Source organism: Haliotis cracherodii, unplaced genomic scaffold (assembly GCF_022045235.1).
Source record: "Haliotis cracherodii isolate W230 unplaced genomic scaffold, xgHalCrac1.p SCAF_1, whole genome shotgun sequence".
Classification (NCBI taxonomy): Eukaryota; Metazoa; Mollusca; class Gastropoda; order Lepetellida; family Haliotidae; genus Haliotis; species Haliotis cracherodii.
Genome location: NW_027266264.1, coordinates 15,427,529 through 15,440,164, shown reverse-complemented (window position 1 = coordinate 15,440,164; position 12,636 = coordinate 15,427,529). Strand labels below are relative to the sequence as shown.

At 39.1% G+C, this 12,636-nt stretch overlaps 1 protein-coding gene across 1 annotated transcript in view; it reads left to right on the top strand.

Moving 5' to 3' along the window:
- The window catches only part of LOC139473502 (cylicin-1-like), a 90,784-nt gene extending 79,749 nt beyond the window's left edge, over positions 1 to 11,035 (top strand). Inside the window, exon 4 of the mRNA XM_071256125.1 lies at positions 6,886 to 11,035. Within this exon, the coding sequence (XP_071112226.1) occupies positions 6,886 to 8,072 (1,187 nt within the window). The 3' untranslated portion in view covers positions 8,073 to 11,035. The remainder of the gene's footprint in view (positions 1 to 6,885) is intronic.
- Positions 11,036 to 12,636: the final 1,601 nt, after the last annotated feature.

The following is a 12,636-nucleotide window of genomic DNA, read 5'->3' as shown; positions in this document are numbered from 1 at the left end:
GGATGACTGACACTTTAATACCAGTGACCTATACAGTGAAAAGTCGACAACGTGTCGAGTTATCAGTAGCTCGAGTACCGATTGTAGACCCAAGCCCGGTAAAGATTATATGTTATATCGCCTCAAAGGAAGTCATCGAGAGCACCAGCCAAATGCTGAAAGACCTAAAGTCACACATGACCTAACAATACCGCAAGCAATTCCCTTCCTCTACACGACATGAGTAATATATCTACCGGATAGGCCATATTTGATGCCAAAAATTAGCACGTTGATGTAACTATAAAACGTCCATGCCAGAAAATAATTATTTTCGATTATCTGCCGAAATAGATCCATTTGGCATAAAGGCGAAATCGCGGTGAAAAGTATATAAATGGGTCACTGAAGTTGTGCCTCGCTGTGGGATTAAGCTGAGGCTAGATTCTCCGCTCGATGGACAACCTATAAGCTTCCCCCCCCCCCCCCCCCCCCCCCCCACATACACACACACACACACACACACACACACACCCTCCGCTCGATGGACACCGTCAAGTTTCCACCCTTGCCGAACGAGACTCGAATTTCTGGTCTCGATCGTAGCGCCACCAGTGGCTATTACAAGCTATATCCCTTCTGTGTCCCATCATCTACTGACCAATCAGATTCGACTTCTCATATCTCTTGCATTTGCTGCAAACAAAGTGGTGGTGTCCAGTTAAAACGAAATGATTGAATAATAAAGATTTTTATTGTAATAAAACGGGTTTTACCTCGCGAAGTGCATCATATCACTTGAGCACCTTGATTATAAACATGTAAAATTGGTCTGTCGACGCCCAATTGACGGAACACATGTTCTGTAAATCCTGCCATCGAAAAACGAATTTGGCAAGGCGGTTGCCATGTTGTAAACAACCGGGTGTCGATTTCGTTACGGGATTTTGATTTAACTGTGCATAGACTCGTTAGTCCTGCCAAAATATAACGCAATAATTCCAGCCTAGGTTGACAAGAGGGGAGGTCAGTTAGCTCCCTTGCCTCGGGAACATGCCTTTAAGCGTTATTTCGAGTTACAACAGTCCTAGTTAATGAAGTAGTATTACCCATATAGTACTTTGTAAAGGGGTAACATACAACAATTTTTGTGTCATATAACGTGAAATGTGATAAGTATATTTAGGTATATAGGAAGATAAGACCTACCTACAGCACAATATATTATAATCATAGCGGATTAATGTTATTTATAACACTGAACGGTATAACTATTAAACGATCTAAGCAATCGATATTACACCGGTTTGTGGTAATTGTATTATTGTTGTATTGTTGTATATATTTTTTTCACACCCACGCTCGTGCACAGTTTGGTTTCACTGTGGAATCTTTGCTGTTTTTTGTGACATTCTGTGGCCTTGTCTTCTTATCTCTCCTGTCCATGTTTGATCTTCACTCACCTTGACCTTTCAGGGTGCGTGGTTCCAATTCAGTGCTCATTTTAAATATTTGTAAGTTTTTTTCGTTTCGAGCCATTTGCTTTAGTTTGCAGACTTGCATAATGTCATGTGCAGCACACACAGAGAGTGAGAACCCCTTTAACTACACCGCACAGTGCGCATTTGCTTTGGTGTAGTAAAACCAGTGTTTTCACTTTTAAACAACCAGGAAATATGCGGGGTTTTATGTCAATAGACAATATTAATGTATTTAATGTAATATTGTTTGGTCGTTTGTACATTAAGATGACAAGTTGTAATGCACAAATCTGCAGATAATTATTTTGATGTAAAACATCAACGAGGTAAAATATCATCTTTTATGAAATATACATAGAATATGAAGACAGAATGTTATCTGATTATGAAGATTTGTGAACATGTTAATTTTACAGAAATCATATTGAACTAGAAAACTTTAAACATTTTTCTAATACGAAATGAAAATGCGTGTTAAACTGCACTACTGCAGTGAAGCCGAATGTTTGATTTAAATGTATAGTTTGTAGACTGTATTTACAACGAAATACTAGGTTTCATTCCTTGTTTACACTGGTCACTGTGTTTGCACAATAGAAAAGTGCACAAATAGATGGGGAAGGGTTTTTTGAACAAGTGCATGAAAAGTTCCCTTTTTTCACTTTCTTCTATACAGCTCAACATTTCATAGGGTTAAGGACTGTTAGTTAGCCTTCGGAAATGGGATTATGCAAGTCATCATGGAACTAATGGTTCAGATCAGTCAGTGTTGTCTTATTTATGTTGCCATGCAACAGAGCGAAGACGGGCTTATTAATTTTATTGGCTTATATCCTTTCCGTATCCTGTTAGTGTCGTTATTATTGCATGGTTGCTGATGTTTAAGTTGACCTACTTGTACAGTATTTTGGTTTTCCTCTTCTTAGGATCTCACTAACAATGCTTTCTTTATACTAACACAAATAATATAATGCCGACTTAGTTTCGGTTTCCCGTCGTACGTTTCTTTTCTTTGGATTTGATTTAAACATTTTTTATTGCAACAAATCAAATGGATTAAGCACAAGTGACACACTCCTACATATCTTTCGTTACAGTGTGGGGGCGGTGGGGTAGCCTAGTGGTTAAAGCGTTCGCTCGTCAAGCCGAAAACCCGGGTTCGATTCCCCACATGGGTGCAATGTGTGAAGCCCATTTCTGGTGTCCCCCGCAGTGATATTGCTGGAATATTGCTAAAAGCGGCGTAAAACACTACTCACTCATAATATTGTGATATGTGAATAATGATAGTGCAGAATGTAAGTAGTGTGCATATGCAAGTAATAAAAATAACACACATACGCATACATACGTACACACGTACATATATATCTATATATACAGTATTACATGAATACATGTGACATTTGACATGTGACATTGGATGAATCACCTACACCCTGACTAGAGATAGTTGACATTGGACGAAACTCCACCTACACCCTGACTAGAGATAGTTGACATTGGATGAATCTCCACCTACACCCTGACTAGAGATAGTTGACATTGATGAATCTCCACCTACACCCTGACTAGAGATAGTTGACATTGGATGAATCTCCACCTACACCCTGACTAGAGATAGTTGACATTGGATGAATCTCCACCTACACCCTGACTAGAGATAGTTGACATTGGATGAATCACCTACACCCTGACTAGAGATAGTTGACATTGGATGAATCTCCACCTACACCCTGACTAGAGATAGTTGACATTGGACGAATCTCCACCTACACACTGACTAGAGATAGTTGACATTGGATGAATCTCCACCTACACCCTGATTAGAGATAGTTGACATTGGATGAATCTCCACCTACACCCTGACTAGAGATAGTTGACATTGGATGAATCACCTACACCCTGACTAGAGATAGTTGACATTGGATGAATCTCCACCTACACCCTGACTAGAGATAGTTGACATTGGATGAATCTCCACCTACACACAGACAAGAGATAGTTGACATTGGATGAATCTCCACCTACACCCTGACTAGAGATAGTTGACATTGGATGAATCTCCACCTACACCCTGACTAGAGATAGTTGACATTGGATGAATCACCTACACCCTGACTAGAGATAGTTGACATTGGATGAATCTCCACCTACACCCTGACTAGAGATAGTTGACATTGGATGAATCTCCACCTACACACTGACTAGAGATAGTTGACATTGGATGAATCTCCACCTACACCCTGACTAGAGATAGTTGACATTGGATGAATCTCCACCTACACCCTGACTAGAGATAGTTGACATTGGATGAATCTCCACCTACACCCTGACTAGAGATAGTTGACATTGGATGAATCTCCACCTACACCCTGACTAGAGATAGTTGACATTGGACGAATCTCCACCTACACACTGACTAGAGATAGTTGACATTGGATGAATCTCCACCTACACACAGACAAGAGATAGTTGACATTGGATGAATCTCCACCTACACCCTGACTAGAGATAGTTGACATTGGATGAATCTCCACCTACACACTGACTAGAGATAGTTGACATTGGATGAATCACCTACACCCTGACTAGAGATAGTTGACATTGGATGAATCTCCACCTACACACAGACAAGAGATAGTTGACATTGGAGGACATTTAGGCTTAGTTACTAAGAGTGGATTTACTTCACTGAAGTAGGATCACGACAGTCACTGTGCATTTATTCGTTGACAGAATTTGACACCATGTCAAGATTGTTTTATGATCTGTGCTTTCGATGTATAAATAATGTTCAGTTTGTTTGCCTGTTACTGTAATACTCTTCATGAAATGCATCACTCTTGAAGTCCTTCTTTGGCTGTTGCTAAACATTTCCCCAATCACAACGATCTTATGATTTGAAGTTACCTAATCATTCTCATTAAATTTGATTCATTCGATGACAATTCTAATCATCACAGTTGCCGCATTATTCTCGGCATTGTTATCTTTAGAAGTCGTCATTGTCGTCACCTAATAATCGTTACGATTGGTCATCTACAGACGGCCCACCCTATCATCCCCCGCCGCACTTCATAGGAACGGAGTTCGTCCGTCCGTCCGTTCATCTGTTTCTCAAAGGACACAATTTTTTCGCGAAAAACTGTTTAAGTCAGTGAAATGGAATTTTACACACAGATGTTACTGGTCATAATCTCAAATGAGTTCGGAAATTGTTGTCGTAAATTCATTTTTGACAGAGTTTTGGACCTTGCTTCGTGCTTTTCAACTTTGTGCATATTGCGTGAAATTGGGACAAGTATTCTCAGAAACTACTGAAGTTACATGAATGAAAGTTTTCAAGCCTATCTGAGAGATACTTGTCAAGACTGAGTTCGAAAATTGGTCCCGCCAATTACTTTTTGCAGAGTTATGGCCCTTGCTCCGTGCTTTTCAACTTCGTACATAGTGTGTGCAAAGGGAACAAGTTTTCTCAGAAACTACTGAAGTTGCATGCTTATGTAAGAGACACTTGTCAAGAATGACTTCGAAAATTGGTCCCGTCAATTATTTCTTTACAGAGTTACGGCCCTTGATCCATGTTATTTTACTTTGTGCATAGTGTTTGCAGTGGGGACAAGTCTTCTCAGAAACTACTGACGTTGCATGAATGAAAGTTTGCATGCTTATCTAAGAGATACTTGTCAAGACTGAGTTCGAATATTGGTCCCGTCAATATTATTTTTACAGAGTTACGGCCCGTGATCCATGTTATTTTACTTGGTGCATAGTGTTTGCAGTGGGGACAAGTTTTCTCAGAAACTACTGACATTAGCTTAACTAAGAGATACTTATCAAGACTAAGTTATATTTTCCAGAGAAGGGGCCTTGTGTGTGTATTAATTTCACATTTAAGCGACCCAAGTGCCTGTCCCGTCCTAAGACTTTGTAGGAGTTTATAATTCATATTCACTACTACAGTAAACTACGGTTATAGCGAACTTAAAGGGACTGCTAATTTTAGTTCGTTAAAACCGTAGTTCGTTATAAGCATATATACAGCATAACTACAGCAAATAGTCGGGACCAAAAAAGTAAGTTCGTTATATCCGTCAGTTCGTTATAAGCGTGTTCGTTATAACCGTATTTTACTGTATATGAACAAAGGCTCCATGGCGGGGTATAGTTGTAACGCTGTTTTCTTGTTTTTGTTTATATGTTCATTACGATTTATCGTTTATACAAGTTCACCTTGTGTTTATTACGATTTATAATTTATACAAGGTCACCTTGTGTTTATTACGATTTATCATTTATACAAGGTCACTTTGTGTTTATTACGATTTATCATTTATACAAGGTCACCTTGTGTTTATTACGATTTATCATTTATACACGGTCACCTTGTGTTTATTACGATTTATCATTTATACAAGGTCACCTTGTGTTTATTACGACTTATCATTTATACAAGGTCACCTTATGTTTATTACGATTTATCATTTATACAAGGTCACTTTGTGTTTATTACGGTTCATCATTTATACAAGGTCACCTTGTGCTTATTATGAGATATCTTTTATACAAGGTCACTTTGTGTTTATTACCACTTCATACAATGCCACCGTATGTTTATAACGATTTATCGTTAATATATCGTTATGTTTGATCTCATTCATCCTTTTTATGAGGCCCTACATAAAAATGATCGATAATGATATTGTTAGTAACATAAACAGTGAAATGAATGTTGTGTCATCATACTGACTGACACATCAGCGTTGCCACGGCTCCCAACTGAGGTTGTTGAAGAGATGTGTACCTTGCAGACAGGGATAAAGAGCCCACGGATGTTCCCATATCAGTCACAACATCTGGCTACTTTCTGCTTGGCTCGAGCTGTTGTTATTCTAATATTTTATCGATTTGTTTTAAACTTAAAGTCATGAAAACGTGCTTCTGTGTTTTAGTTGCATAGTTTGCTTTTTAAAACTGTTTCGGGAACGAGACAAATCGAAGGCTTGTTTTTTTTTATTTGTCTAGAGCTACCGAGCATTTGATCATGAGCTTAATACCCAGTCGTTAACCAGTAGAAAAAGAGTCCCACTCTACTGACATGGTTTTTACATATGCAAAATGAAGAATTATTGTAATTAATTAAACTGACCTTAAGTCTATTGTGTATATCTTGACAGTAAACATCCACAGCCTAACTGTTTCAATGAACAGCACCAATCGTGAATTCATCATGTCAGTGCTTAACAATACTACTAATTTCGTATGGAAATTTTTAAAAACAAAATCATAGCCAGAATCAAGAAAACACTTGTGTAGAAATTTGCAATCTGAACACGAGAGCTTTGCTATTTTAAATATACTGTCAACCATCGTGGATCGTATTTTGTTTCCAAAAATAATTTAATTTGTGTTCTACTTACAGGGTCTTTTGGAAGCGAATCCGACTCCGAGGTCGGCGACGGCCATTCGCTTGAAAGCATAGAACATGACGACGATGTCTTCTCGGAGGAGAGCAGTGAGAAGTCAAGTGATGATGGACCGGGTAGTGCTTCATTTTACGTTAGCAGTGAGGAGGCTTCCCCGGAATCTCCCGAGTGCTTAATTAGGGATCTGAATGGGGACAGCACTAAAGTTTCTGAGGAAACTAAGCTTGAAAACATTGTTGTTAAAAACGAGCCAAACAACAACCAGCCCACGGTTGCTAAGGGTAAACGAGATATGCATTTGCCCCTAACAAATGGGCTTGTTTCTAATACAACGGCACCGCTTCCAGAGTCGAAGGCAAAGGAAACCAGGAAGTCAGACGCTAAAGTTGCTTCAAAGAAAAAGGATAAGGACTCTAGTGTCAAAAAGTGTGACGAAAAAAAGAAGAGTGGTGAAAAATCTAAAGAATCCAAAAAGACTGAAGACGGGAAATCGGATAATACTTTGAAAAAAATGGATTCAAAGGAAAAACCTGTGAAGAAATCCGACTCGAAGGAGAAAAATGTGAAGAAAGAAAATACGGGTGTTAAGAAAACGGATCAAAAGGAAGAACCAAAATTAAAAACGAAAACGAAAGATGGCACCAAACCGCCAAAAGATGTCACCAACGTCTCATCGGAAAAGAAACTGGTGAAAAAATCGGATATAAGAGACAAAAAGACTGATTCTCCTAAAAAGAAATCAGAAAGCAAAGAAAAGAAAAAGAAAGCAGATTATATCACAAATCCAGACCCTCCCATGTTGGGAGGAAGTCGACCGCTCGTTTTGACTAATCTGACCAGCAAAATTGCGTCCTGCGCATGCACGAGCGGAAGTGAGGAGGATACCAGATCACTAGATGGCGCAGATGTATATACTAAGGCTATTATCCAATCAGACGAAAGCAAGCAGTGCAAGGATATTAGTGGCGAAGTAGTGCGTCACCATGGCAACAAGGATCTTGCAATAGCACGACCGCCTGTTCCGGACGTTCCGTTTGGGCGGTTTTTCGAAGAATTTATATTCGTGGTGTGCTTGTTCACATTTCTAGCCCTATGCATCGGAATACCATCAGAAACTTTCGTGCTTGTCGTACTAGGGATGCACTTCTTCTACTCGATGGTTACTATTCTTGGACTGTGTTGAATACTAGATCAAGATTTGTGTTTGCAACTACATAGTACAATCAGGCGATCATTACTTTACAATATTTCACTGTCATGTGTTTGTGTTTGTACATAAAGATAACTAGAAGGAGGATGTGAATGCACCTCCCCATGATCATCCATCATCTCCGAACGTGTCATAATAAAATAAACTATGACTGTCATATCAGAAGACATTAAGCATAATCTTCTAACCTTTTTCTAGTGAAGCTGCAATCGCACCAGAAAACCTCGATTAGGGCCGAGTATTTTTTGTAGACAGGCCCTGATTAGGGATTCGTTACTTGATTTTGTAGATTTGGGCATAGGTAAAGCAGCGTATGACGTCCTTCCTTTGATTGATACAGCTAGTTTCAGACAGTGATTGCTTTCAAACTACCTCGAACTGATTTCCTTGCGTTATATTTAATGTAAGAAAGCTGTTTCGGTGGGCTTACCTCAAACACGAACACCCGCACCTGTATATTACAACACTGCCACAATATTTGTTTAATGCAACAACAGAATTATCGTTGTGTTTCATTCAGTGATGGAAGTCGTGGATGGCATAACTCCCGGCATGCAGCCTCGGGATGTACGGTCTGTTCACTTATAATGTCAATGTAGTGGTTATAGATATGGGTTCTCTGAATATGCTGTTCAACCAATGGCTCTGATATATGCATGCATATCTGATACAACAAAAAGTCCGAGATAACAAAAGTTGGATTTAACAATTTGATAAAACCATATTTGGCTACAACGAATCTAAGTTTGGTCCGCAGAGTGAAGAAATGTTATTCTTGTCAGTAGCCAATTCCAGTAATAACGGCCCCTAAGAGATCACTGTATTCATAATATGACTGTTAATCTACTTCGGATAACTCGAAGTCGGATAAAGCAAATATAAGTGACATTTGTACTTCATTGTTAAATGAAACAGCGACAAACGGTCATTCGAATTAATTTAGAATCATTGACGTCCGTTATTGGTGGAGATATAATATTCAAAATCCTCATTGGGATTGGGAAACTGTATTGTTGATGACGTCAGGCTGTGTTACCTCTAGCACGGGACAACGGCGTCTTCAATGTATCTGTGTAAACCAACCGTGACATCTGTGAAAGACAAATGTACACATGATGAATGTTTCGGACACGAGTCCAACATGCCAGATCCACACTTCCCAAACTCACTGACCTAAAGCCAAAGCCACATTCTTATGTTTCGGGTAACTGTTTGCAAACTATATTGTTCAGAAGATTAAACAAACGTCTTGAAGGGTTTTCTTGACATGTGACAAATCTGATAAAATATATTCCGGGTTTCAAGTGACGGGTAGGTTACCAGAAACATAAGTGGTGGTTTTTTTGTCTGCCTAGTATGCACGTGACGTTATCCGGAAGGAAAGCCTTGTGTTATATGCAGTGTCTTATCCGTCTGTGCGTCATAGTCTCGTCATGGTTGTATTAATTCGATTGTGACATTTGGGAAACTGCATTCAACATTTCTTTCTTTAAAACATGACGGTTCAAATATAGGTCTCGGTATTAACACGTGAACTGTACGATATGCTTTAATTCAATGAACAGGTCAGAAAATGAAGATGTTGAAATTTGATACATGTCGTTTGTTGACAAACACTCACTTAACAACACAACTGAGAGTAATCAGTTTTTTTCTGATTTATAGAACACAAGAGTAAAAATGTTTTGGATTTTTTTATTCCTTTCTCAGACAACAAATGTTTATTTTATGGTTTACGGATAATAACCAATCAGCTTCGGTTGGTCGAAATATAAATACATTCAGTTAGCTCGTTGGTCGTTATTTTGGGGAGAGTAAAATTCGTTGTTAATTTTTAATGTACAGGCTGTTTGATGTGTTAACAATAAAATGTACGTATATCTGTTCAGTCACAGACGACTTTCTATGAGAGGTATGTATCTGATCAATTAGTTAAGTATTTAAATAGTTAACAGTTACTTTCGTTTCCAAATTCATCAATGATAAAGTGGTCGAGCAAATCAAAATAAATATCACTTTTTTGTGTCTTTGGTTAAAATCCGTATGCCGAAAAATAAACATAGCGTCGCCTTAAAGAGCGAATTCGAAAGGCAGCTAATTTTCACTTGTTTGCTATTTGCAGCGTCAATTTGTAGAACTGTGATATCAGTGAGTAAGCAGATATTATTAAACCCCAAACAGACTAATTATTTATTATCAACATTTAGCGTTGTTGATACATTTATTTACTTTGTTCTGTATATTTGTATATTTCAGGATAGCAAATGTGCAGCTATACACTCTCACTGGGTTACGAGATGGTAAAACCAATATTTTTTTGTAATTATCAATTGTCTGGTGTACGTTCGCATATCATTATTATGGTAGGCCAAATTGCCACAGTCAAATGGAATATTTAAGAAATCAGAAAATATTTTGAAGTGACCTAACGATGTATACTTTGTTTGCAACAAGGATTATTTAAGAAATAAATATTTTGAACTATATTATACAATTATCTTGCAATATGTACACGTATTTGAATTTCATTTACATGGTAGAACAAATCACTTATCTTGAATTCGTTTTCAAAATGTGTTTGTCGTAGAGAGAAATGTCCTGAAATTGTTTCAGTTACATTCGATGAAACAAAATTCATCTTTTGCGTTTCTTTTTTTCGTCAGTATATACCCATGAATTTACAACATGTTAGCATAATTGTGTGCGTACAGGGTGAGGTGATGTACATAATAAAAATACAGGCTGATAATAATTATTAGCTGTGCTGTCGGGTGCAAAACTGGATCAGGACTGCCAAAATGTACAACGGTTGTACATTTTGTTTTCACCGTTGAAATTAACACTGTTTGAGAAATATAAATTTATTTGTTGGCGAGGTCAACGTAATACTAATCTTTATTGTACAGAGAGAGATAAAACAAGCTATTAAAACTCGAAAATACCAACCATGTCTTGATTGTTATTATTTCATCACATTTACTGCGGGTGACCCACAAGAATATTTTGCGGCAGACCCAAGTCAACCATCCTCGACTATCCAGGGTGTATTTCCATTCTATTATGATTAATGCCCTGAACCAATTCTCCAGCGTAGCTTAGATTCGGAAGCGACGTCACGATCTCTCCCGTGACTTAACAGACATTCTGTGTGTGTGTGTGTGTGTGTGTGTGTGTGTGTGTGTGTGTGTGTGTGTGTGTGTGTGTGTGTGTTGCTGCTGATTGTACTAGTCCGACTGATGCCAGATTTATAGTGCTAGCCCACTGAGATACCTAGCGCAGTTTAACATGAATACCCCACTCAGACAGTGTATACTGACTCCGACCCGACCAGTCCTTGTTTAGCCCCTTAATACCTAGCGCCAGGCAGGGTAATAACAAGTACCACCTTTTAACATCTTTTGGTATGACGCGGTCGGGGATCGAGCCACCGACCTTCCTCTCTCTGGACGGCCTCATAGGGCATGAACATTGGCTACTTCCACAGTGATTTATCGACAGCATGAACATCAATCTCGGAAATTGGGATACGATGACAAGCATCAACCAAGTCAGGGAGTCTGACCACCTGACCCAATTAGTCGCCTCTAACGACAAGCAAGGGTTGCTGAAGACCAATTAGTACACGATTTCTATCAGTTAATGGTTACCCTAATTACACAACAACAACGTCTTGGTTGAACACTTGACACCAATTACAGCGTCTAGATCTTTACTGTGAACTGGGCACCGAATCGTGAGGCAGATTTAGAATCCATGTTTAACCTTTAACTAAACCAGATATGTGGTCAGCTTTGTGATCCAGTATGTGTGAAGGTTAGGGCTGGGACGGGTAACTCGGGTACTCGGGTCGGGTGGGTACTGAGTAGGACCCGGGCACCCACAGGACTACCCGGACCCGTGGTTAGTCACGTCATATATTGTTTCATGACAAAAGTTCACTATATAACTACAGGGTTACACGATAATTTTAAGTCTCTATTGTTCGCATTCCTTTATGACTATGAACACGTTCCTTCTGACTTATATATGTTTGATCAAAACTAAAACTTCAGTCAACTTCAGTGTATGCAGGACCACATCGTTTTATACATGTATCTAGATACATTCTGCCAGGGCCACTGTCAAAATATTCCCAATGGGTCATTTTGTACTATCTCTTGACACCAACTGCGGGTACCTGGGTAGGGTCTAGTAATAGGGGTGTGAGTACGCGGGTAGTAAATTTGGACTCGTCCAAGCCCTTGCCCTTGTCTAGTTTAAAACTTTTTCGCTCTGTGAGGTGTGGGGTGAAATTGGGTTTAACGTCGCGTCCAAGAATATTGCACTTATATAGCGAAGTGCATGCACGTGTGTGTGTGTGTGTGTGTGTGTGTGTGTGTGTGTGTGTGTTTGTGTGTGTGTGTGTGGCTGCTTGTACTAGTCCGTACTTATGCCGATTTATAGTGCTAGCTCACTGAGATACCATGCCGCAGTTTAACATGAATACCCCACTCAGACACAGTATACTGACTCCAAGCCGACCAGTCCTTGTTTTAGC